Source organism: Orycteropus afer, unplaced genomic scaffold, assembly GCF_000298275.1.
Source record: "Orycteropus afer afer isolate SDZICR_OR568_19922 unplaced genomic scaffold, OryAfe1.0 scaffold00059, whole genome shotgun sequence".
NCBI classification, from domain to species: domain Eukaryota; kingdom Metazoa; phylum Chordata; class Mammalia; order Tubulidentata; family Orycteropodidae; genus Orycteropus; species Orycteropus afer.
In genome coordinates, this window is record NW_006921646.1 from 737751 (window position 1) to 764118 (window position 26368).

Sequence of the window (26368 nt, forward strand, 5' to 3'; positions counted from 1 at the left end):
ATAGGCATTTAACAACGGATTCTCACAATCACTTAAATACAATCGTGGTGAACGATGCCAGAGGGACACTAGGTGGTTGAGAGGAATGATGAGGCTGATCTAGTCTGGGGCTCAGGGAGGGCGAGGATGGATCAAACAGAGGGAACAACTCACTGGAACCCGGCAGGAGGCGTTTGGCCCACTGGAGGAAAGAAATGGCCATCGGTGTGATGAGCACTGAAAGAGCTGAGGAGGATCGGGCATTGTTGGAGTGAGGGGCCTGAGTGACAACACATGGGCCAGGGCAGGAAGGCTGGGTTTGCCCCTAGAGCAGTGGATTTCAAAGTGTCCCTGTCCCTGGGGATCCCTAAAACCATTTAAGGGGATGTGCTAGGTCAAGACTGTTTTCCTATGATACTAATTTGTTATTGGCCTTCTTCACTCTCATTGTCTAAGCATGTACAGTAGTTTTCCAGAAGCTACAAGATGTGTATTGACATCATCATTGTCACAACTAATGGAATTTGTATGCTTGTGTATTCTTGTGTTTTCATTTTCTTTTCTCAGTGTTAACTTCTATGGTTAAATATCAATAGTTAAAATCTACATAAGCAAAAGCTCTTTAGGGTCCTCGATTAATTTTTAAGGGGTCCTGAGGCAAAAAAAAAATCTGACAACCACTGCCTAGAGCTCTAAGAAGGTGAATGTACTAAGCGTTGTGTATTAAAAAAAATCATTCTAGTCTCTCAGTGCAGAATGGATTGCAGGGAGTAGGAAGGGATGACAAGGACACTGCAGCAGCTCAGGCCAGAGATGATGGTGGCTTCCATAAGGTGCTGGTGGTGAGAATGCCCTCACTGTACTTTCTGAAAGAAAAATAAGAAGAATGTGAGGAATTCAGCATTTTTGAGGGCAGGGTGATGTGCTCAAGGTCAATACAGAGAAATATGAACCATCAAGGACACAGAGGGTGGGGAAAGAGTGAGGCTAACATTTTCTGTGTGTTTCCTGCCTGCCAGACATGGTACTGAGTGCTTTATATGCACTATTCTTTTTTTTCTAATTGTGATTTGGGTGAAAGTTTACAGAACAAATTCACTTTCCATACAGCAGTTCATATACACGTTGTCTTATGACATTGACTACAATTTACCAGCTCGCAACACGTCCCCTCCCACTTCCTCCCAATAGCTACCTCTTCCCTGTGTCCATCCCTCCATGCATTCCTGCCCCCTGAACTGTCTCCCTGTGCATAAACAGCCCTTCTTTCTCCCATGATTGTTTTCTCCAAGGAGTGTATCTGCCTCAGATAAATGTTCAGCTCTTATGCCTGTCTTTTGTTTGGTTGGAAGCCACAGGTGTGGGTTAAGTTCCAGACCTGAAGGGCAGCTAGGGACCATAGTCTCAGTGGTTTCACCAGCCTCTATCAGACCAGCAAACCTGGTCCCCCTCTTTTTTTTTTCCCAAATGATTTTGAGTTTTGTTTCACACCGTTCTCCCTCTCTATCCAGGATCTACTACATAGATCCCCTTCTGAGTGATTGACAGTGGTAGCCAGGCACCATGTAGTTTTTCTGATCTTATAGTCATATAGGCTAAGGATTACATGGTGTACCAGTCGTGAGGACTAATTGTTTCCATGAATCTTTGGTTTTCTTCATTCTTCTTTGCTCTGGACGAGGAGACCCATCATTGCATCTAGATGGCTGCTTGCAAGCCTTTAAGATCCCAGTCACTACTTGCCAAAGTAGGAGGTGGAACAATGTTTTATGCAGTATGTTATGCCAATTGAGCTTGATGTCACCTGCAACTATGGTCCCGAGCCCACCAGTTCAACTACTCAGTCACTCTAGGTAGCTGGCTGTGACCAAGAAGTGACTACAAATTTGTCCCTTGTCAGCTCTACTATACCCCTGGGAATTCTAACAGAACATACAAATACACTTGTAGAACCATTGTCTGCCAACCCTATACATGGTCTTGGGTACACTCCCCGCCTCACAGACATACCTAATAGTTCAGCCTGTCCACCCATCTATCCACCCATATACCTGTATTTGGCTCCACCGACAATGTATATGCGCTATTTTTATTAGGTGCTTTTGAGTTGATTTTAATTCAGCAACCTTGTTCAACAGAGTAGAACTGTCCTGTAGGGTTTTCAACATTACCAGGTCTTTTCTCCTGTACAGCCACTGGGTGGGTTCTAAAACACCAACCTTTCATTAGCAGCCCAGGGCTCCTTTTACAGTACGCACTAAAGTATCTCTCATTCTCCCAACAGCCCTGAGACTAAGCTGTGCACTATGCAGTCACCACCCATGTGTGGATATTGAGCATTTGAAATGTGGCTGAATTAAGATGTGGTAATTTTTTAAAAAAACTGGTTTTTGAAGACTGGTTTTTGAAGGGAGCTCTGGTGATGTAGTGCCTAAGGCATTTGACTACTAACCAGAAGGCTAGAGGTTCAAACCCACCAGCCATTCCTCAGAAGAAAGACTGGACAATCTACTTCTGTAGAGATACCACCTTGGAAACCCAAGGAGGGGATGCTATGAGTTGAATCAACTCCATGGTAGTGAGTTTGGGTTTTTTTGGTTTGGTGCAGAAAAATACTGTAATTTCTTATATTGATTACATATTGAAATAATTAACTGAGCAATCTACTTCTGTAAAGATTTACCACGTCAGAAATCCAAAGGGGGTTGCTATGAGTCGGAATCAAATCAATGGCAGTGAGGTTTTTTTTATAAGCTAAATGTATTATTAAAATTAATTTCACCTATTTCTTTTAACTTTTTTTTTAATGTGGCTACTAGATTATTTAATTGTAAATATGTGGCTTGCACTGTATTTCTGTTAGAGCTACCTATTTGTGTCATCTTAGTGTTACAAACTGCCAAAGAAACTGGTGTAGGTTAAGTAGCTTGTTTGAGAAGTCCTACAGTTTAAGGATCTAAGCAGCAGGTGTGTGTGAATTCCAAACTCAGGTACTAACCACATCAGTGGCCTATCCCCCGCCCCCGAGTGATGAGTTGGGTAAAGGGAATGAAATGAGAAGGGAAAGATAAAGGAAGAATCATTACCTTTTCCTTTGAATCCTTGGAACTGGACCTGTAGGCAGCTGTGGAGAGAGATTGAGAAAAAATAGGATGGGGGAGGTGGAGGGGGCAGAGAGATGGGCATCAAGCCCCTGGGAGTAGGTGGGATATACAGGAGTAGAGGGTCAAGGTAGGGTGAAGCTCACACTCACCAATCCAGCCAAGCACCTTGAAGAGGCCGAGGAGGAGAAAGGCTGAGAGGAAGAGGCCCACCCCATCCTCTAGGGAGGGCCTAGAAAGGCCTGGTAGGCAGAAGGGGTGAGATGAGCTCCAGCCAGGCTCTGGCTTGGCCCCCAGTCCCGTGGGCACTCCTGGATCTTACCTGCCACCTCCAGGGTCACCTTGGCACTACGCCCCAAGGCAGACAGACTAGGGTGGTGGATGCGACAGGCGTAGCTCATCCCATGCTGCTCAGTGGTGACAGGAGAAGGCTGTAGGTGTCCAGAGAGACTGACAGAGCCATCAGAGTGGTGGCGCAGGGTGGAAAGCCACCTCTGCCCCTCAGCTTTCCGATAGCCACCCTCTGGGCCACCCTGGAGCTCCCATTCAACCTCTAGGCCTTCAGAGGGGTAGAAGTGGGACACCAGGCAGACCAATTCTGGAGGCGCCTCCCCCGGGGCGGCCCATACCAGGGGTGCTGGCAGCAAGGACACTTTAGGGGGCTCTAAGGAAAGAGTAGGAAATGGGTATAGGGGAATCATTCCACACTCTCCTCCCTCAGAGACCCTCAGCTTGCCTTCTGGACTGCCCAAAACAGAGGGGGCTGGGTTTCCTCTCCCAAGATGGTGGGATAGGAAACCCACTGTCTTCCCAGTGGTGTTTCAAGGAATCACCATATTAAAGCCCCTCAGATTCCCAGGGATCCCTCACCCCTCTCATTGCCCCTCTGACTTCCAAGGACTCCCACCCCTCTCCCCTCACTCACCCAGACACCCTGTTCTCCCCGTCTCATGGCAACCTCTAATCCCAATGCCTGCCCCCTACCCATGGGGACCACTGTTTCCCCACTCACTGTACACAGTAAGCTCCAGGGTGACCTGCCCTTGCAAATATGGCAGGTGGACTGTGGCCAGATAGGTGCCCTCTTGGAAGGGTCGCACTGCAGGCAGCCAGAAGGTCCCATTCCCAGTCCATGGGCCCCATGGTTCATCATCATCCCACGAAGCAAATGTCACTGCCCCCTCTTGGGCTGCTGGCATCTGTTCACTCAGTCCAGGGGTTGCAGCCAGGAGCAGGTGCCCCTTACCCAGGTGCTGGCGTCGCCACTCCAGCCCAAAGGGAGGGGGGCCCAGGGCCATGGATGTACCACCCTCATGGGTAGGGGGCATATAGGTGAAGCTCAAGTCCAGCATGGCATCCTGGCCCAGTCGAATTCGAGGAGCAGGGGTGTGGGTGAGGACAGTCAGCACCACTGGGAAGATAGGGGGCAGAGAGGCAGGGGCATGAGGGAGAGAAAGGAGAAAAAACAGAAAAATGGAATTATAGGGAGGACTCAGCTCTAATTTACCCACACCTCAGAACACACCTTCTTTTTGGATGCTCTCTGTTTCCCAGCCCCCCCACCAAATCCCCTTTTGTGCCGGGACTGAAAAGCACCCAGTTTTGCTGGGAGTCAGCAGAGAGGTTTAGGGGTAAAGAAGGGGCAGTTAGTGAGAACAGCCCTTGAAGTCTGTTCTGAACACTCAGCCCACCTGAGTCCTGGAGACAGTGAGATCTGAGGGCACTTCTGACACAGCCTGAACCCGTCCAGTCTCTAGGTATCACCTTGAAGAGTCAGGCTTTTCTTGGTTGTTGATGAAGGCAGTAATGACCTGTGGCCATCAATCCTATGGTGCTGTACTTGTTGATGTATTTGTTAACTCTGGAAAGGTCTGGCTCCAGCCTATACCTGAACACAGATCTCTATGCCCTACTAAGGCAGTGTAGTACAGTGGTTAAGGCCTAGAGCCTGGCTGCCTTGGTTCAAATCCAACTTTGCAAGTACTTACCAAGTATTGGCCAAGTTAATTTACTTGGACCAGTTAACTTCACCTTTCTGTGGCTCAGTTCCCTAATCTCTAAAATAGGGATGATCATGATAATAGTAGTTACCTCATGGGGTTTTTGTGAGGGTTAAATCATTTAATACCTCTTGCTATCCAAATCTGTTCAGTTACTGATGCTGGATAACAAAGACACCTATATTTGAAAGGCAAAAGATACTTTAAGCAGTGCCTGGAATACAGTAACTCTGCCAGAAGTGTTTATATCCAAACACTTTTTGTTAGGTATAAGCTGTGCTTATACCTAACTGCCAAATAAACTCAACATGCCCCCAACTCGACGGAATCTCTGCAATGTCTGTCTTCCTTGCCTTGATCAACAGTCACCACCAGCTCCACAGGCCCAATGCAAACATTTAAAGTTACTCATACTCCTTCCTTCATTCATTCATTCAACAAATATTTATTGAGCACCTAGGATATTCAAGAGAAGCTCTGGTGGCTTAGTGCCTACGACATTTGACTGCTAACCAGAAGGCTGGTGGTTCAAACCTACCAGCCACTCCACAGAAGGAAGGTTGGGCAATCTACTTCTGTAGTGATACCGCCTTGGAAACCCAAGGAGGGGTTGCTATGAGTTGGATCCGACCTCCGCAGCAGTGGGGTTAGGATGTTCAAGATGTAGTGCTAGAGGGCAGAGTGGACAAGACAGGAAATCTTTGACCTCAAATTGCTTACAGTCTAATGAGGAAGACCGAGGAGAAAACTGCCAACTATAATGTGCTATATTCTATCCCAATATGCCCTAATTCTATATCCCAAACAGATCTCACTTGCTTCCAACTCAGGGTGGACAATCACAACAGCCTTCCTCTGGTCTTGTTATCCTCAGTTTCTTTTCTCTTCAATTCATCCTCCACATTGCAGCCAGTGTAGCTACAGGTCTGACCAGGTCATTTGCCTGTTTAAAAAGCCCAGCTATCTGGAAGGGAGCAATAAAAGGCACAGGCTCAGCTAATGGTCTAGGTTTCATTCCTAGCACTGTTCCTTACAAACTGTGTCCTTGGGCACGTCACTTAACTGCTCTGTGCCTCAGTTTTCTTCATTTATAAAATGAGGATATTACCAAAAAAACAAACCCACTGCTGTCGAGTTGATTCCCACTCATAGTGACCTTATAGGACAGACTAGAAATGCCCCATAGCATTTCCAATGCTGTAAATCTTTACAGAAGCAGACTTCCCCATCGTTCTTCCATGGAGTGGCTGGTGGATTTGAACCACTGACCTTTTGGTTAGTAGCCAAGTGCTTTAACCACTGAGCCACCAGGGCTCCTTAAAATGGAGACAGCAGTAGTACCTATTTCCTCTGGCAGAATCCCTGGGTAATTGCAAATGGTTGGCAAACTCAACTGTTAACTGAAAGGATGGAAATTCAAGTCCACCAGGGGCACCTTGGAAGACAGGCTTGGGGACATACTTGTAAACGATCAGCCATTGAAAACCCAATGTAGCACAGTTCTACCTTGACACACATGGGGTCATCTTGAGTCAGAGTTGACTCAAGGGCAACTGTTTTTTAAATTTCCTATTGTTGAGAGGAATAAGCAAAATTATGGATGTAAAGTACTAAGAACAGAACCTGGCATTTAGAAAATACCAGTAAATGTTACCTGTTACTCTTACTCTTTTCATTTCTACCACCATCATCATGGACTTGCCAAGAACCTTGAGAAAGTCACTTAATCTTTATTTTCCTCATTACTCCAGTGACCTGATCCTTCTTGCCTTTTATTAGAATCAAGTAACAGATTTTTGTGAAAATAATGACAAAAAAAACACTTCTGCTACTTCACCATTATTTACAGAATAAAGGTGAGCTTTCAAAGTACTTGATAAGCCCACCCCAACTCACCTTTCCCAAGTTCTCTTGCACCCTAAGAACTAGCCACATAGAATCCTTTTTTTGCTCCTAGTAGATGCTCTACCTATTGGACATGTCTGTTTCAGTAATAAAGACCCTTCATTTTACAATGCTCTTCCCCATCATCTACCAAACATCTAAACACTCCATGTCTTTCGGGGTTCGTTCTACCTCTGCTTCCTCCTAGAAGTGTCCAGGTCCTCCAGGTAAAAGCAGTCAGTTTCCTTTTGTGATTATCTATATGTTATTTTTAATCCTACATTCCGAGGGCTACAAAGTTCAGCTTTTCTCAACCTCATGGGATTGTATTAGATTGTTCAGCAGAGTAAAAAGCAAGTATGTAATTTCACTTAGTTGATAAAAATCGAGAAATACTATTTAGGATTGTTTTTTTTTTTTAAAAAAAAAAAAAAACAGTCCACAGGATTAATAAACAAAACCTGAAGGTTTTACAGTTCAACATTTAACAGTAATGGGATAGTATGGAATCTTGTAAGCAATTTTAGACCTGCATTCCATAAACTGTACTCTGTGAAGATATGAATATAAATACAATAGGGCCAGCACAGTAAGTTTCACCTTCATTTTTGTAGCTTGTATACATAAGTTCTGCTTTTTGTCTGTTAAAAAGTGAATGATAACACCTATTATAAAGTTTTACCAAAAAAAAAAAAAAAATAGTACCTAGGGCATTTGACTGCTAACCAGAAGGCTGGTGGTTTTGAACCAGTCCTCGGAAGGAAGACTGGGCAATCTACTTCCGTCGAGATACTGCCTAAGAAACCAAAAGAGGGGTCACTATGAGTCAGGTTCAACTTGATGGCAGTGAGTTTGTGGGGTTTTTTTGTAATCTAATTAAGCCTCTAAATCCAACTACCAGTTTATAGGAAATATGGAGGGAAGAGGTACAAGATAAATGACACCACAAGGGAAAAAGAGGTCAAGGACAGAATGTGAGAAATTCTGTAGGACAAATGACTGGGTTTCTCTTTGATTTGGGCAAATCAACTGTAACATGATTATCATTGAGACAATCAGAAAAATTTTAATATGGATTAGGAATTAAATGATCCTGTTTGTTTTGTTAGGTATGATAATGATATTATGGTTATGTAAAAAACATTGTAATTTAATAGAGATGTTTATTGAAGTCTTATGAGTAAATAATATAATACTTGGGATATACTTTAAAATATTAGCAAAAAGAAAAAGAAAGAAAGTGGAGGAGAATAGATGAAACAATTTGATAAAATGTAATATCTGTACAAATAGATGATGATTATATGAGGGGGATGAGGGATCATTATACTATTTGCTCTACTTTGGGGAATCTGAAAATTTTTCCATAATAATATATAAAAGAATGATGAGAATTAAATATGATACATACAACGTATGCTAAGAAAAGATATTTGCCAGCAAACATTTTAAAGTCTTTGTGAACTAATTTGATAAGAAATAATGTATATGTACATGGCAAAATTATCTATGAACTCTGACCTTGGCAAGATTCCACTTTTCATTTTTCATCACAACAATAGAATACTTTTCATTGTCTTGAATTTTTAATCCAGAATGCTTGAAAAGAGAGACAGAGTACTACAGCTTTTTTTTTTTTTTTTTTACCAACTTGTATTTACTGCCAGTGGCCTGTGAGAAACAGATGTTTTGGCCTGGGCACAGTGGCTTTCTATTTGACACTAGAATTATCCATTCCAAATCTCTTCTCCCCTAGTAGACAAGAGCCTCCTTGGGAAATTCTGCATATGATCACTTTGAGACCCTTCAAAGTACAGAGGTGGATGGATACCCCAGAGATTCTAATTGGCCTGGGGTGGGACCCAGCTTTTGGTGTATTTCCTAGAGGATTCTAATTTGCAGTCAGGACTGAGAACTACTGGGTCCTAACTTACTCTTGGTGCTAATAAATATTTATTGAATCAGTGAATAAATTAACACAGTACCTCCACTGACAGTCATACCAACAGAAAGGCAGATGGAAAATAGTAACCACATTCTACACTTGGATAAACAACTCTGAGAGAAAGAGACATTCTCAGGCCAACTCAATGAAGCCCCACCCCTGGGAAATAATACACCTCCCTGCTGGAGGGAGCTATTGCTCCCACAAGACTCAGATGTCCTCTGCTCCAGCCAAGGGTGGAGCCTGGGTACTAAGAATGGAGGTGTAGGTAGAGGTGCAAGTTGCAGATTGCGTAGAGAGCCCATTTCCCTGGTCCTGTGGGTCATTCTCTCTTAGTAAGGAAGGTGGCAAGGAAAGGGTACTGGGGAAGGGAGGTACGGAAGTTCAGTTGGGGTTGACCTGACCTTCATTCAGTCTGTAGTAAAATCATACAAAACTGAGGGAGGCCAAGTTTATCTATACTCTCTTGTTTGTTCACTGAGAGAAGAGAGCTCCTAGTTGTTAGGGGCAGATCTCCATTCTTGCATTATCCACTGTGGTGGTTATGTTTGTGTGTCAACTTGGCTGGGCCTGGTTGAGTGGCTGGGCAGCTGGTGGTAGTTATTCTCCATGATGAGACTGGCAATCACCTCCATGGTGGGATCTACCACAAGCAGCTGAGTAGCTGCCTTTGGGATGTGGTCTGTTTCCTGTATATAAGGAGAAACCTTGGAAATGGTCTCTAGCTTATGGCACTCTTGGACCCTGCATGTAGTGTGTAATTGTTCAGCAGCTGCCATGCTCTGCCAACCTTGGAACTTACAATGGACTTAAATTAATGGCCTGCCGGATGATTTGGTAATATCAGGACTGTGCCTTTTTATTTGTCAACCTTGGGCTTGGCAGCCTCAGCAGCCAGCAGCTGTCTGAGTGAAAAAAATCTCTAGCTTCAGTGGGTGGGGAGCTGGAAGCAGAGCTGAAGCCCAAGGTTGAGGGGCTTTCACCCAGTCCCTAGAGCCTGGCACTTTGAACTTGGACTTAAAGCCTCCAAACTGTTAGAAAATAAACTCCTGTTTGTTAAGGCCATTTGATTTGTGGTATATTCTTGTCACAGAGGCACTAGGTAACTAGAACATCCACCCATCCCCTCCTCTTGCCCCAACCTAGCAAAGCGTCCCACTTGTGGGCCTCAAATTGTTTTGCACAATACAATAAGCATTCCTTGCTGTGGGAATCTTTGGGTCTCTCGGCTGTTTCTTCCACCCACTCAAGCCCACAGCTTGGTGACCACAGAGAGTCTGCACATCACCACACTCCACAGAGAAGGGACTGTAGGATTTTGGGGGTAAATGCCATAGAGTGCAAGAACCTTTGCTTTGCTGCCTGCCGCAGGCGCCCAACATGGGTGTGGGTGGGGCTGGAAGGCTGGTTTTCAGAACCCGGTGAAATGCAAAGTGGGGAGTGCCTAGAAAGATGATCTGGAAGGACTAGAGAAAGTTCCTGCTCCTCCCAGTTCCACCACCTTAAACGTTTCTCAGGGACCTGGGTCCGGAAACCTTGCCTCTCTCCAAAGCCCTGCCTCATTCTAGCAGAAGTGGACGCGTTTTTTACAGGGTACGGGGAGAGAGGGGGCGGGGATAGATTGTCTATTTCTAGCCCAATCGCTTCTCCTAAAACAGCGTAATGAAACTGAGCCCAGATTGGGGAAATGACATGTTAAAAAGTCCACAGAGCGAGTACCATCAGATCTGGAATCTAGAATCTATCCATCCATCACCACCACCCCTCCCAAGCTACCTGTTGCCATGGTGATGGGAACAGGCTCCAGTTGTAACTCTGGCTGTAGCTTCAAGAGGCTGGTGAGGCTGAGGACCGGGCTGGACATGCTGACCATGAGCCAAGTCCCGTCCAGGGCCCGCGGGCAGCTGTGCTCTGAGATCAGGCCCTTGGCCCAGTTCGGGGAGGCGGGGAACGGGACGTAGCTGCTCATCTCGCAGTGTGGCGCGGGGGCGCCTCGGGGGTACCGCCTGAAGGCCGTCTGGAGGGCTCCCGCCGGGTCTGCAAGTGCGGAGAAGGGGAGGCAAAAGTAGTTACCGCCGGGGAAAGGGGCGGGGAGGACAGCACCTGGGTAACTTCAAACGTACAGACTACCCCCTTTAGTGAGGGCTTTTGGAGGTAATCCAGATTCATTTTACAGTGGGGGACACTAAGGCCCAAGGTCACTACGTGACAAGAAGAGGAGGAGACTTTTGTGGAGGGTGCAGACTTGGGGGCGAGTCCCGAAGACTCACCGTGCACATTGAGGTAGAGCTTGGGGTCAAGATCCGGCCGAGGAGGAGGTCCCCCGGGGCCTTGGCGCAGCAGCAGTGCGGCAGGTCTTTTGGCCAGGCCGCCGCCGCCGCCGACATCTTCCACCAACCAGCACTCGAGCACTGCCGGTCCTGCCGAGACGGAAGTCGCCAGGCCTGGGGGAGAGGGTCCGGATGAGGGGACGTCTGGGATGTCCGGTGACAACCTCCTTCTGGCCCAGGCGCAACGGCAGGACCACCTCCCTCCCCTTCTACCTGTTCCCGGGAGAAAAGTCGCGGGGTTCTCTCACCCAGAGCCACCGTGAGGAGCAGGGACAGGAGCTTCATGGCGCTGCTATCGCTTCAGCCCAGAAGCCTCCTCTTCCCCCTTTCACTTTCAATTTCTTCAAAGGGCACCAGGAGGCATGGGGAAATCCCCGCTCCGACTAGGTGAAGGCGTGCGGGAGGCGGGTGCGCCTCCCACCGGCCGGGCAGGGATCCAGGAGCGGGAATCCCTTCCAGTTCTTTTCTGGGAACCACCGTTTTGCCCCGCCCCCCTGGCCGGTGAACACCGCCGGGTTCCAAAACCCTCCCCAACTCCAATCTCCCCCCACCTCATCCACCTCCAGGGAAACCATTACTCCATTTTCCCCCAACTGGGCCGGGTCCCCAGCAAAGACATATAGGGGTTGTCAGTAAGACATGTGAAATGATCAATAAATATTTTAATCACCATTAAAAAAAATAAGATTTAAAATAAAAACCTTGTACTCCTACAACTTACTCCCTCCTTGTCTCCACCCCCTCCCCCCTGAGAACCGAGTTGGGGAACCCTATGGAGGTGGGGAGAAAGTAGGGGTAGGGTAGAAATAAGGGATGCATCCTGTGGGGGTGATAGGTTCCAGGACAAGGGTGGGGCTGGAAGGCCTGGTCCCCACAACAACACAAACACAGACTTCAGGCACAGACTACAACCACCTGACCCTTGACCCTGTGACTCCAGGATGCTCAACTGTCCCCTCTTCATCTCCTATGTACGCCCTACTCTGGAGCTGGGCCTTCAGTGTACTCATGTGAGGTGAATGAAGGGCTTAGTTCTGAGGATAACTTCAGGGTAGTATGGGGTGGCTGAAGAGTGGAATGGGTTGGCGGTGGTGCAACTTGGTTCCCCCTCCCAAGTATGTACAAGTCCATAGAGATAAGGAAGACTGGAAGTGTGGTGGGAGATCACCTGGAAGCTACAGCACTCCTAGCTCGTCCTCCCTATTCCCTCTTTCCCGAAAGCTAACCCCAAAAGCTCTGCCCCCTCAGTTTGCCCCTCCGCCCCCACTGAAGCCCATCTCCACCTTGTGAACACCAGTTGGGGACCAGACTCTTGGGCTGGGCGGGGGCGTAGCCCCAGTCGTCTCATCTCCGCTACCCCCACCTGCCCCTTTTGACTCTCGTTTGGGCAGCACAGATGGTCCAGTGGGTGGCCCAGGTCCGGCCCCGCCCCCGGGTCCGGCCCCGCCTCCGGGTCCGGCCCCGCCTCCACCCAGGCGGTGCCAGCGCTCACAGTGTCCCCGATGGCGCATGAAGCTGTCGCGCCACATGAACTTCTTAGCACAGACGCTGCATTCGTAGGGCTTTAGGCCAGTGTGCGTCTTCATGTGCTCGGTCAGATGGTGCTTCATCTTGAACTTCTTGTTGCACACAGGACAGTCAAAGGGCCGAAGGTTGAGGTGCATGTTCACGTGCCGGTCCCGCATGCTCTTGTGTGAGAAGGCCTTCCCACAGTGGCACAGAAAGATCTTATTTCCGTCCCCACCACCTGTTCCCCCAGAGGTCCCACCAGTGCCCCCTGGCATACCCAAGCCCCCTGCCGATGTGCCCCCCAGGGTCACTGCCCTGTGCTCTGCCTGGTTCACTGGTGGCTGGCCTTGAGCCTGGGAGGAGGAGGAGGAGGAGGAGGATGGGAAGACCAGGATCTGGTTGCCCTGCATGTCAAGGGGAAGCAGGGGCCGTGGAGGGTGGGAGGGGTTGTAGGAGGAGGGAGTAGGCCCTCCGGAATCATCCAACCCTGCCCCAGGACCTCCACCCTCATAGGGGCCAAAGTCATTGGAGGACTCACAGAAGTTGACCTGCTCCTCCCCCTTGTCTGGAGGCTCAGTCAGGGTCCGGACATCACTTATGCTGAGGGTAGCCTCAGGCCCTCCCCCTGCTGGGATCCCTGAGCTACCCCCCAGCTCTTCATCTTCATCATCCTCACAAGTCAACACCAGGTCTTCCTCCTCCTCATCCTCCTCCAGATCTGGATCTTGGGGAACCAGGGGCGCTGGCGCGGGGCAGTTTCCACCCTGCTTTACATATACCCAGTGTTTCTGTGGCATGATGCTGGGGGGTGTGTAGGTTGGCCTACGGAGTCCAGCCCCAGGGACCACCGCCCCCCTGCCATCTCCACCATCATCGCACAGCTCATCCGCCTCCAGCAGCAACTTCCCAGAGGTAGCCCCACCACTGCCAACCACAGGGGCTGAGAACACAGGGCCACCTCCTCGCCGCTCCCCACTGCCCACTGCAGAAGCTGCAAATGCCTCTTGGGAGGAAGATGAGAAATCAGTGGACTCCCGGGGGCTGAAGTAGTTGCTGCTGCTGGGGGACTGGTTCTCACTGGCCTGACTGGAGGTGTGGGAACGCACAGAACTCATGGTAGCAGGGGTCACAGTGCCCCCACTCCCTGCTGGGCCTGTGGCATCAGGGGCAGTGACTGAGGTGGCTGCAGAGGTGGTGATGGTAGTGGTAGCTGAGGCTCTGCCTTCACGAAGGAGCTCAGTGCACTTGTCCACGATGTGCCACATTTGTAGCACCGATCCCACAGTGAGGAAGTTGACAATGTCAGCAGCAGCCATGCTGAGGCGGCCAGTGTAAGCTGAGGCCAGGACAGTCTCGAAGGCGCCTGGATCCATGACGCTGGGCAGTGAGATGGAAGTCATGCCCTTGAGTAGGACCTGGTCGTGGAAGTAAGGGGAGGAGGCAGCCAGAACAGCACGATGAGCCCGGAACTCCCGGCCCTGCACTCGGATGGACACATCACAGAGCTGGCCCTGCAGGCGCTGTTGGTTGAGAGACTCCAGGAGGGCACTGGTCACCTCAGGGAAGGACACATGTACCACTGCAGCTGCTGGAAGTGGGGGCTGGGCCAGTGATAGGGGCAGGGGGAGTGCTGCCCCACTGGGAGACAGAGGAGATGGCTCCATTGTATGGAGGGGGGGTTACCCCCCCCAGCCACAGGAACAAGGGAAGGAAAAGGGAGGCCGGGGGGGTATCTGGGGAAAAAAAGAGAGAAGAATAACAATAACATCTGATAATGATATAGCCCTTTACACTTTACAAACAGGTTCACAGGAATCATTCATTATCTTAGTAACTCCCTAGAACAACACTGTAAGGTAGGTATACCTCCCAACCCCATTTGACAGATGAGGAAACTGAGGCTGAGAAAGATTAAGAGATTATCCAAGGTCATATAGTCAATAAGTGGAAGTGCCAGCAAATGCAGTCTCCCAAGTACTCTTTCTTTGGAAGTTAGGGAAAGAAAGTGCTCTCAGGGAGTGGCGTACCTCCTCTCATAACTGCACCCTATTTCTCATTTGCTAGAGAGCTTGACTTCCCAAGATCCACCTTTCTGGTGTTCTGCATCCTTATCTTGGAGGGGGGGGAGTCTGCTCTTGTACTAAAAAGAAAACCATCCCTCTCTTCATCCCCCTTAGGCCTTGCCCGTGACTCGCTCACTGACCACGCCCCCTTTACACCAGTTTACAATAGCCCCGCCCCCTTGGTCCTTCCGGCCCCGCCCCTTGTCTACCCCCGCCCACGCAGGACCCCGCCCCCCTCTGCTCCGCCCCAAGCGCTACAACGGCCTCCTCGCCCACCCGGAAGGCGCCCCCCAACCCCGCGCGTCCCCGCTTACCGGGCCGCGCGCCCCCGGACCCCCCCGCCCCTCACTCGGCGGCCAGAGCCGCAGCCTGGGCCCCTCCCGCCGCCATCTTGCGCCGACTCCCTCCGCCCTCCGCCCCCGCTCCGCCTCCCGCCCCTCCGACTTTAAAGGCACAGACGGGCCCCCCGCCCGTGCCGCTGGGCAAAACTCGGCCGACTCGGCTAATTTTCCTTTAAAGAACCGTTGCCTCATTCCACTTTAAAGGTACCAGGTCCCCTCCTCCGCTGATGGCTTTGGATTTAGTTCTGCCGAAGCATTAATTCCCCTTTAATTCTGTAAGCCTTCCTCTTCCCATTAGCTTTGGGTCCCGGCCTTCGCAGTCCAGGCTCCGCCCCTGAGCTGTGGCCATTAGTAGGTTTGCCGGGTCGAATCGCCCTCGCCTCCCAGCTACTGACAGTTTCCCCTTAAGCCCCGCCCCCTTCCTCCAGGCCTGGATTGGCCAAATAACCTTGCGCCAGCCCCTGATTGGCCTTTTCACTCCGACTGCTAGAAGTGAGAAAGTAAAGTGTGTTAAGGAGGTGAAACACTTTTTTAGTGCCTGTCGGAGGGCGCTGGGAAGGCCTGAAGGCTGAGAAACCCAAAGAAAGGTGTGCAAAGGCCAGGCTGGAAAGAACAGTTCCAGGGCTACCCGGGATCAGTTTTGTGGCAGCAAAAGGACAAAGAAAGACAGGGATACAATAAGAAAAGAATTTTATTGTTTAGTAATGTTCTGTGTAAAACTTAAGCTTTTGTGTTTTTAAAAGAAACACCACCAAATGGGGATAAGCTCAGTCCATCTCCTCAGTGATCTGCTCCCCATCATCCTCCAAAAGCTATCCCCAAACACTTTGGAGGTGAGGAGGGTGAAGGATGAGGGAACCAGTTAATCAGAGTCCGAGAGTACGATGATCTCCTCTGGATCACACTGTGTGGCCACACTCATCTGCAGGAAAGTGAGAGACGGGTACAAATGTCAGAGAGATCTGGAGTACGGGGGGGAGGAGATGCAGGAGAAGGGATTTAGCGGAGAGAAAACTGAGATGGAAAACCAAAGAAGAGAAGATCCCGTTGGTACAATATTTAGAGAAACTGAAACTGAAAAGACAATGAAAGAAAATGAACCATGAGAAACAAAACAGCCTCCCTCTCTTACCTTGTAAGTACCAGGCCGGGGGAATTGGGACTGGGGGGTTTGGGATGGCCTGACTGGAGAAGGGCTGCAGAGGGAGCTGGTCACCAGGCCATGGCTGGGAGAGTCCACTCTTGTGGAGGAATCAACAACTGGGGTCATGGATGCCAAGGGCGAGGGTGGGCTGGGAAGGGTACAAATCCTCTTCCCATTCTTCTCATGCACTGCCTTTTCCTTTTCCACGTAGCTGGAGACAGAAACATATATGTGTGGCAGGGATGGGGTGAGTAAGGCTGGAGGTATCTGATTTCACTCCCAGCAGACATTGTTCCCCACCACTCCACTCAAAAAGCCCCCTGCAATCCTGCCTTGGCTTCCCTCTTCCTCCTCATTGTTACCTGTCTCCTAATGGCCCTGACCCTGTGTCCTTCTCTTTCCGAGATTTCTTGCAGGGAGGGCAGGAATCTCCCCAGGTGTGAGGAGATACACCTCCATTGAAGGAAGTAGAGGTGACCATGGCTGCTCCATTCTCCAGAACAGTGGGAAGAGAGTCCTCTGTTTGCTTCCTGGAAAAGGAAATGTCCCTCTCCTCAGGGGAAGGGGTGGTCTCCACAGGCAAGGCTTCAATCTCTAGCTCAAAGAGCTGAGACATAGGACTTTCTTCCTCCAGGGGCAACTCCTCGAGCTGTTCTCCATTGCTTTCAGCATCTGTGCTGGAAAGGGCCAGGGGCCCCTCTGACAGTGATGATGGGGACACTGTGAGTCTTTTGTTTTGCTGCTCCCTTGAAGACCTGCTTGTCCCTTTGCCAGGTTCCAGGTTCTGTTCAGGGGAGAGCTGTGGTGGGGAAATGGAACTCTTGTCTCCATCCTTGCCTGGGAAAGATGAAAGATGGCATGAGAACTAGGAGAGAGAATACTGCTTAGAGGAAAACTACAAGGAGAGAGAAGGAAGAAAGGAGTCTCAAACAGGTGGCTTATGCTCAACAGAATAGAGGAACTGACACATAGGGAGAATGCTGCTCTGACATACCTACTTCATCCTCCTCTGCCTCTTCCTCTTCATTGTCCCCCTGACACTCCTGCATCTGTTCCAGATCCTCCTCCTCCTCCTCCTCAGAATCTGTGGCCTCCTCCTCCTCTTCTTCCTCTTCCTCCTCATCATCACTTTCCTCATCTTCTTCCTCATCTGTCTCAGCCTTGGAGGTGGTAGGGCACTCCTGGGATGCCAATCCACTAGGGCCCTGGAGGACAAAGAAGTTTCTCTAAGGAATTCTTTGCCTCAGACACCCAGCCTTTGCACACTCCCCCATCAGTCTTCCTGGACTCCCTGGTGGCAGGGGAGGATGTGGCCCCTCTGAAGGGATATCCCTCCCGTACCTCACCAGAATCTGGGGAGGCTCTGGGGAGTTCTGCAGAGTGGGAAGAGGTGCCTTGGGGGAGTCGGGCTCTTCTCTTCTGCCTCTCGCCCTCCTCACTCTTATCTTGCATCATTGCATATTTGGAGATGACCTCATCCAGCCGGCTCATGGCCAAGCTCCGATTTTCACGCAGGCGCCGGGCCAGGGTGGGATCTGACAGTGCAGGGTCAATGCCTATATGGAAAGATACAAAGTCAGAGCACTCAGCCTAAACCCTAGAAGGAGAGGCTAAAAAGCTGCCTCTCTGCCACACACCTGATGGGTTGCCATTGGGCATCTCGCAAACCCCTACCTGGCCTATAGTCATCTGTGAGGTGGCAGCCAAAGTTGTAGATGAGATCGAGGTGGCGTCGCTCCTGTAGCCTGATGCCCACATCTCGGAAGGCATCCTGAGCCATAAGCTGGAGCTGCTGTCGGGGGAGGCCGAGGCTGTGGCGAGCAGCTGCCTTTTCTACAGCCCGCAACACATCTCCATAGTCAGGGAAAGTATCAGGCCCTGGCTTGTTGATAAGCCGCTCAATGCGCCTGTTAACCTCTGGGTAACGGGTTCCGCGGTAGGGAATGCGCTGCTCTATGACACGGCCAGTCAGCGAAGAGCAGTCTTTCAGCTCACACAAACGCCCAAAGAGGCGAATTAGCTTACGCTTCAAGCGTGCCTCCTGCAGGTATGTGGAGTCAGGGTCGTCCAGTTCTGAGAGATCCAGCTCCTTCTCCTGCAGCCTCCGTATCTCTGCCACATAGAGGGCCAGCAGCTGCTCCAAGCGCTGGATCTGTCTCCGGGAGCCACGGGTCCTTGGGGCCTCAGAGGCAGCGGTCTCAGTGTTTGTGGGGTCTGAGGAGGGGTCTGTGGGAGGGTTATTTCCAGAGGGCTCACTGGAGGTGGTGGCAGCAGGGGACAAGTTCAGCTTCTTCTTGGCTGAGTGGGCCTTGAGAACAGTTAAGAGCTCGTTGATGTAGACATAGAGCTTAGCTGGCCGGCTCCGGGCCCGAGATAGGACCCGAGAGAGGATGTTGCAGAACTCCGCCGAGGCCAAAAACAGACCGTGGGCACGCTGCTGCCGGTTATAGAGGAATGGGACCACCTCAGGGTGGTCTGCCGTTTGCGTCTTACACAGTTCAAGGAACTAGAGGGTTCAGGAGGGGAAAGGAAACAAGGGAAAGGATTGAGAGAAAGAAGGCAAGGTGGGGTTAGTGGGGAAGAAAGGATGGGAGAGCCACTCAGCCATCCCCCTCCCTGTAGTATAAGAATCTTCTCCCCTAAAGCTCACCTCTTCAAACAGCTTCTCATTCTCCAACTTGAAGCATTTCTTGCCGCTCGAACTACTGCTTCCTCCAGCCCCACTGGGCTCAGAGGAGCCAGGGGTTTCTGCCTGGGGTGAGGCTGGATTGGGGGGTGGGTGGGAGGGCCCTGGCTGAGCAGCAGCTTCATCTTCATCATCATCATCCAGCACAATGATGCTGTTATCGGTGGCCATGGGGGATCAAATCCCCCGGAGGGAGGAAGTGGTGGGGATTTCAGAAATCCTGCTGGAAGGGGATGGGGCCTCAGAAAGAGCCCCTCCAGCAAAGCCCCATCCCTTCATCTCACACATTTCCAATCTCCTTGGGTTTCAGTAACACCCAGCTCTGCCCAAGTGTCGTCACTGCCTAAGATCAGCCACTATTACTTCCATATGCTTTTCAGACCCTTCACCTGGGAGGGGGAGCCCAAACCACCTCCAAATCTTAAGTCCTTACCTCCAGCTCCACCCCTCCTGTTGATTTCCGGTCTTCTGTTTCATTTACCCACTATCTCTCATAGTTGGCAGGTTGATCCTTCCTCCCTATCCCAGGACAGCTTCTCACACTGCATCCTGATTTCCTTGACACCCCTTTGCACAAACCACACACCCTCCTCGACACCACCCCAAGGGTTTTTGCCCTAAAACACATCAAACATACACTCTCCACCCCATCCTGAATGGTCACCCCAACTCCTAGACTCTCTATGGAGGAAGAGGTTTCTTCCCAACAACCCATTCCCCTTTTTTTAAAAATTATCTCAATAGTGCACCCTCTGATAGCTTCCCTCAGACCAGGACTGTAGGTTGGAGATCTCTCACCTCGAATCCCCTCCCTCTCACCCCACCCTAATTTTCCCCATTTTCTCTCCTAGGCCTGTAACCGCTCGTGAGTCCTCGACTGGGCTCTCTCGTTTCTATTCGATCACAATTCTGGGTCCGGCTCCCTTCCCCAGGTGAGCTTCCCGCCAAGTCGCCCCCTCCCCCAGTTCATACCCTGGCCGCTCTCTCCCTTTTAGGAATAGGAAGTACCACAGCTTGCCCCTGAATCTCAGCTCCCAAGTCTCTACAGTACCTTTCCCTCGATATCCCCACCCCGTCTCCCCGCACCGTCCGGCCCCCACCTCAGAAACGGTCTCTCGAGGCGACTCTCACCGCTGATCTCAGAACCTCGCATGGTTCTCTCCGCCTTCCTTCCCCCTCCCACCGCAGTCCCCACTCAAGACCGGAAGCCATAGAGTTTCCGCCTGTATGCATATAGAGGAAACCATCTTTTCGTACGGAAAATAGTGGTCCTGTAGCCGGAAGTAGCTGTAGCCCCGCCCCCTGAGCACTTCCAGTGCTGCTCATGCAGTGTGCGGTTCCCATCCTCCCTAACCTAGCCAAAAAAAAAATAACCAAACTCACTGCCGTGGAGCCCATTCGACTCATAGCGACCCCTCCTTGGGATTCCGAGGCAGTATCTCTACGGAAGTAGATTTCCCAATCTTCCTTCCAGGCTGGTGGGTTTGAACTGCCAGTCTTCTGGTGGTGGTGGTGTTGGTTATTTGCCGACGAGGCGGCCCCGACTCATAGCGACCCCTCCTTGGGTTTCCGAGGCAGTATCACTACGGAGGTAGGATTGCTCAACCTTCCTTCCGAGGAGTGGCTGGTGGGTTTGCCTTAGGCACTATGCCACCAGAGCTTCTTCCCTAACCTATAGGGGGCGAGATTTGTCCCTTCAGGAAGTTGCAAGCACTTGGGAGTCGCCATTTTTCTGTACGGTCCTGTCTAGCCCGGACTTTTGCGCGCAGCCAGTGAAGCTCTTTTCACCCGGTGCTTCTGTGACTCCACCAATCAGAAACTTCCTGCATTGGGCCCAACCGCGGCTGAGTCGTGTGCAGGGAGGACTGAGCCACTTTTCCAAGTAGGGGAGGGAAGACGGAACAGGATGGATAAGGAGTTGGATAAGCCGTGGGTTCCCCACGGCTGCGCAGGGTTTCACAGAAGACTGGGACTCTCTTAAGAGGGAAATAAAACCTTTTCCTTCCGCTGGGCTGTTGACAAGCCTTCCGTCCCTGCTTTCCTAACTCTCAGGTATCCGTTTGCGCGACTTAATCAACCGTTCCCGCCCCTTCCAAAGGATACGCGGCCCTTGCCGTTGTCCCATCTTCTACTTTTACATCTACATGCCTCCATCTCCCTTATCGTAAAATAACACATGCACACGAGTGAGCAAAACGCGGTACACAAATGCATTATTATTGCTACTGTTGTTGATTTGATTTTCAAGCTCCATCACATAACTAATGACAATCAACCTGAGTGTTTTTTTGTTCTCCGGAGGGGTTCACCGAAGCTCAGGAGGTGCTGACCAGGAGGCTGTGCTTTGTAGAGGAGTGCAGGGCCTGTGGACCGGCGATAGGACGGAGGTTTTGAGAATAATCTGTGCAAATAGGCATTGTGAAGATGTGAGACGAAATGAGGCTCACCAAATACCTTGGGTCTGGTCCTCTTCCTCTGTGAGAGCTAAAGAAAGAAGGGGAAAACCAATGGTGATGCCAGTCTTGCCTGCACCCCTTTGGCTAGCTTTAGGGAGGCTAGAGGGAATTGTCAAGGCTGCTAACGGAAAGGTCGGCGGTTGGAACCCACTAGCAGCTCAGCGGGAGAAACGTGACAGTCTGCTTCTGTAATGGTTTACAGCCTTGGAAACCCTACAGGGGAGTTCTACTCTGTCCTGTGGGGTCGCTAGGAGTCGGAATCAACTCCATGGCAGTGGGTTTGGTTTGGTGAACTTATGGGGAAGCCTAAACCCAAAATATTAACGTGACCTCAATCTCTGAGATTTCCACCTCCTGCATCCTTGTGTATTCCACAAATGCTGAGCATCTTCCCTCTTTCTTTGAAATCCCAGAAGCTGGAACTTTCTCTTCCATTAAAGAATTCCACACCACTTCTTATCAGTTCTCAAAGCCTACCCCAACCAAACCCACTGCCATGGAGTTGATTCTGACTCCTAGCGACCCTATAGGCCAGAGTAGAACAGCCCTGTAGGGTTTCCAATGTTGTAAACCATTGCGGAACCAGACTGCCATATGTTTCTCGCGCTGAGCTGCTAGTAGGTTCCAACGGTCGACCTTTCAGTTAGCAGCCAGAGTTCTTAACTGCTGCGCCACCAGGGCTACTTTCTCTAAGCCTGCAGTCTTCAAATTGAGAACATGAAAACTCTCCAAAGGGTACTTGAGCGTGGAAGTTTTACTACATTTAATTTCCAGATCCTCAACTTTCCCAAAATTGTTTTCCTGAGTAAGTGCCTGCAGTAGAGGGTCTCTTTCTTCCCTTCCCCTTTTCCAATAGACTTTCCTTCTTTAAAAAAAAAAAAAAAAGGAGAAAACTACAGGTGTCAGCTATGAACCCTCTTGGGGTGATCTTATCTTGTGTCTCTAATAAAGAGACAAATGCCTATTCCTTTCGTCAAGAAATCATAACACCACCTTGCTTATCTTATTAAAAATTTGCTTTTTATTTTTAATAATAAAAATGTGTAAAATCTTTATGTTGCTTTGATCAGTTTTGCTTTAATAATTCTTATAATGATAACAAGCTAGAAATTATGTTTAAATCTGTATATGCATAAAAGTATGATAGGTTGATCAATAAAAGACTTTCAAGTATAAAATTGTCTATGTAGAAGTGGAATGGTAATTGTAGTTCAAGAAGAAAAAGGAATAATGGAAAAGAAAAGAAGTGATGCCCAACTGTTAAAACCAAAAAATCAAACTCACTGCCACCGAGTTGATTCTGATTCATGATAACCCCCGTTGGGTTTCCAAGGGTGCAAATCTTTATGGAAGCAGACTGCTTCAACTTCCACAGAGAAGCTGGTGGGTTCGAACCACAGACCTTTATAGTTAACAGCCAAACGCCTTAACCACTGCACCACCAGAGCTCTTTCTGAACTGTTAAGTAAGAGCTTATTTATATATTTTGAAATGGGTGATGGTTGGTATCAAGTCACTCTGATATCTCAATTCCATTGAACATTCAAAAGAGTTATTTATTTTATTTTAAAATGTGAATATTAATACGCCAATATTGATATCAGTCCTTGAAACAATCTTAATTTATGGTGAAAAACTTTAGATGCCTACCTAAAATATATGAGAGATTATATACATTTTAAACATTATTTCAGAGTTATTTATTCTCAAAATTATTGAATTATTTATTCAAGTATTATCAAAATTATTCTAAGCTATACAAGTGTCCTCTCCACAGCCTCCAACAGTCCCATTTTCCTCCTATCTCCCCTCTCACCTCTGTGGCAGGGAAAGAGGATGTTTATGGAAAAGGTGGTCACAATTCCAGCTCCTCTTCCTTCTGAGGTGTCCCCAGGAGCCAGTCCCCAAACTGTGCCCACGGTAGTGGCCACAGCAGTTTATAGGCAGCCTCCAGCATCAGCAGTGTCAGGAAGAGGGCCAGGAAGATAAAGAAGGCCTTGTCCAAGATCCGACGAAAGGGACCCCTGGGAACAGAGGGTCCTTGAGCAAATGCCAGGAACACATCCCCCTCATCCACATCCCCCTCCTCTTCTGCCATCCTGACCCCTAGTCTGACAGCTATCTGGATCACAGAGGTTGGCATAAAGCCCTTGCTCAGCACTGCCAGGATTAAGAGGTGTGACTCCTACACCTGTCTGTCTTGACCCTAATTCCCCTACCCAAGAGAGAAAGGAGAGCGGCTTTGAAGCAATCAGAACTAAATGATCCCTAAAATCCTGTCCAGCTTCACTAGCCTTTGATTCTGTGATTTGGAACCAGAAGGTGCAACAGAAACAAGCAAGCTGGAATAAGCAGAGAGCCAACTGTTCAAGTCTGCTTATTGTTGTTGTTATGTGCCTTCGAGTTGGACCCGACTCATACTGACCCCTCCTTGAGTTTCCGAGGCGGTATCACTATAGAAATAGATTGCCCCATCTTCCTTCTGAGGAGTGGCTGGTGGGTTTGAACCGCCAGCCTTCTAGTTAGCAGTCAAGTGTTTTAGGCACTACGCTACCAGAGCTCCTTCAAAAGCTCAAGCACCCCAGATGGGACTTGAACCCATAATCCCTGGCTTAGGAGGCCAATGCCTTATCCATTAGGCCACTGGGGCTGCTGTTCAAGTCTGCAGTGCAGTGAATTACTTGATATGTCCTTTCTAGCCTTAATGTTCTCCATTTTGATGTGTTATAAATTCTTGCCTCTATGGCTGTGGTAAGGAGCTCTGGTGGCATAGTGCCTAAGGCATTTGATGCTAACCAGAAGGCTAGAGATTCAAGGAAGACTGGGCAATCTACTTCTGTAGAGATACTGCCTCGGAAACCCAAGGAGGGATAGCTATGAGTCGGGATTTGACTCGATAGCAGTGAGTTTGGTTTTTTGGTTTTTCATGCCTGTGGTAAAAGGAGTCCTGGTGGCATAGTGACTAAGGCATTTGACCGCTAACTAGTAGGTTGGCAGTTCAAACTCACAAGTCACCCTGCAGAAGGACGATGGGGCAATCTACATCCATAAAGATTTACAATCTCGGAATCCGAGTGGGGGTCTCTGAGTTGGAATTGACTCGAGGGTAGTGGGTTTGGTTTTAGTGTAGTATGCCTGTCGTTATGGTCCGATTTTAGTGTGAGTTGCCCATTGTGTTAATGAGGCAGGATTAGGGTAGGATTGTTTTATCTTGAGTCAGCACCTTACTAGGAGGTGTGACTCAAGTCACCACCCTTACCCCAGTCATCACCCTTCACACCTTTGTACCGCCTTGCTCAAGTAAAGAGAGTTCTCTTGAGGGTATGGTCTGCATCCAATATACATGAATGTTCTGGCAAAGTTCTCTCTCTTGCACTGGATCCTGCATCTGGTTCATCATCGTCTGAACTCCAGTTCTTGGGACTTGACCCAGCAGCCTACCATCTGACCTGATCCCCCAGCTTCCACAGCCTTAAGAGCCAGTGACCTGTCATTTGACCTGCCAATTTGGGTTCCTCAGCCCCTGCAACCACACGAGTCAAAACAATGCTCCAGACTGATGCTTGACCCACAGATTTGGGACTTGCCAGCCTCCACAACCACATGAGCCACTTCCTTGGCAATTTGTGAGTTCTGTAAGATGTTACAGCAAGCTATGGAACCCAAAGATGGGAGGGAGAATACTGATGTTAAAGATGATGGTGAAATCGGACCAAACACAGGTCCCTGCTCGGTGTGCAGTCAGGCCAAAACAGTTTACACACCAAGTGATTAAGAGAAGAGAAAATTATTTCTTGTAAAGCGGCAATGCAAGGAGACACAGGTCCGTACCCAAATCAGACTCCCCAAATGGCGGTCGGGTTACAGTTTTTGTAAGTTTCAGGAGAGGGGCTTATATATATTCATAAAAACTTCAGGAATTTGGGCGTGAATTAGTTGAGGATTGGCTGAAATTTCCTTCGCCTTGGTTTAGCTGATGGGGCTTAGGTAGAGGGGAGAATATCAATTCCCAGCAACTTTGTTCCATTTCTCTCCCTGCACATGTCCAAGGGCCAAGCTCTCTTTTCAAGTTGTCTCCGGAAACACATTAACATACTCACCACATGTTTCTAGGGGATAACATGGAGACAGTGTGTAAATTGACCTTTCATTCCATTCATTTCTTAAGGAACTGAGTTACCATGTTTACTTATCTGCCTTCAACCAGGAATGCAGGCTGAACTTTGACTCCACCCAGCTTCAATGGAGTGGTACAGCAATTTGGAAAAGTTGTACATTTCAAGAAACACAGGCTTTTGTTTCAAACCCTGTGTGTTAAGTATAGGGGGCTTAGGTAGAAAACCTGAGCCCCACCCAGTACTACTGAGGGAACAGAAGATTTGCATCTGAATAAGGACCTGAAGAGGAAAAAATAATGACTGTTTGGCTCTTTGAATTTTGAGCAAGCAGACTGGTTTTGGGTGCATCAAGACAGGAAAGTCATGGTCTGTGAGAGGAACCCCTTCCAGGACTGAAAGTTAAAGGAAGCCAGTGAGTAGTGAACTTGTATGTTATTTGCTTGTAACCACCTGGGTCCACTGGAGTGGAAATTGGGAAGTGCAGGAAAGAAGAAAGGGGCTGTTTGGTACTCTTTAACCTAGGCCATGGAGGCTGGTGATGAGAGAAAGGGCTGGCTGGTCTGAAGTGCAATGAGTTGTGAGCCTACGGGCATTGAAATAGTCCCTGAGAACTGAAGATGTGAGAGAAGGTGCTGGCTGGTCTGAAGTGAAGAGTGTGACTCCCAAACTTGGTAGCTCGTACCATGACCTAGCTGGGATGGCTAGGGCTGAGCTGACCGGAACCTGACCAAACGAATAGGAAGATGTTTGACACTGAGCTGGTGTTAAGTTGCTGCAATTTGATGGCTTGAGCTGGGCTGGACTCTTTGCTT

General features: G+C 49.2%; 3 protein-coding genes and 1 non-coding gene across 4 annotated transcripts in view; all 4 read right to left on the minus strand.

Moving 5' to 3' along the window:
• LOC103195802 (TAP binding protein) overlaps nucleotides 1-11524 on the minus strand; it is a 12505-nt gene extending 981 nt beyond the window's left edge. Inside the window, exons 1-8 of the mRNA XM_007939439.1 lie at nucleotides 11488-11524; nucleotides 11180-11353; nucleotides 10686-10946; nucleotides 4093-4491; nucleotides 3403-3744; nucleotides 3233-3322; nucleotides 3066-3103; nucleotides 154-181 (exon numbers count right to left, since the gene is read on the minus strand). Of these exons, the coding sequence (XP_007937630.1) occupies nucleotides 154-181; nucleotides 3066-3103; nucleotides 3233-3322; nucleotides 3403-3744; nucleotides 4093-4491; nucleotides 10686-10946; nucleotides 11180-11353; nucleotides 11488-11524 (1369 nt within the window). The remainder of the gene's footprint in view (nucleotides 1-153; nucleotides 182-3065; nucleotides 3104-3232; nucleotides 3323-3402; nucleotides 3745-4092; nucleotides 4492-10685; nucleotides 10947-11179; nucleotides 11354-11487) is intronic.
• Nucleotides 11525-12483: 959 nt separating this feature from the next.
• On the minus strand, nucleotides 12484-14412 carry ZBTB22 (zinc finger and BTB domain containing 22). The gene has a single exon (XM_007939331.2). It carries the CDS (start codon nucleotides 14410-14412, stop codon nucleotides 12484-12486), a length of 1929 nt encoding a protein of 642 aa, XP_007937522.1.
• A 1602-nt stretch (nucleotides 14413-16014) lies between these two features.
• DAXX (death domain associated protein) lies at nucleotides 16015-20135 on the minus strand. The gene is made up of 8 exons (XM_007939332.1): nucleotides 20083-20135; nucleotides 18947-19136; nucleotides 17971-18802; nucleotides 17638-17852; nucleotides 17291-17501; nucleotides 16659-17133; nucleotides 16285-16507; nucleotides 16015-16074 (listed from the first exon to the last, which is right to left on the minus strand). The coding sequence occupies exons 1-8, from the start codon at nucleotides 20133-20135 to the stop codon at nucleotides 16015-16017; spliced, it is 2259 nt and encodes a 752-aa protein (XP_007937523.1).
• A 3880-nt stretch (nucleotides 20136-24015) lies between these two features.
• On the minus strand, nucleotides 24016-24088 carry TRNAR-CCU. Its single transcript has one exon. It is a non-coding gene; the product is annotated as a tRNA-Arg (tRNA).
• Between the last annotated feature and the right edge of the window lie 2280 nt (nucleotides 24089-26368).

Bases quoted from the DNA above. Each gene is read 5' to 3' on its own strand.
- ZBTB22 (XM_007939331.2), bottom strand. From the start codon at position 14,412: ATGGAGCCATCTCCTCTGTCTCCCAGTGGGGCAGCACTCCCCCTGCCC.
- DAXX (XM_007939332.1), bottom strand. From the start codon at position 20,135: ATGCGAGGTTCTGAGATCAGCGGTGAGAGTCGCCTCGAGAGACCGTTT. The intron at 17,134-17,290 runs GTATGTCAGAGC...CATCTTTCCCAG, and splicing joins GGCAGAGGAGGATGAAGTAG to GCAAGGATGGAGACAAGAGT. The intron at 16,075-16,284 runs GTAAGAGAGGGA...ACTTTCCTGCAG, and splicing joins CCCGGCCTGGTACTTACAAG to ATGAGTGTGGCCACACAGTG.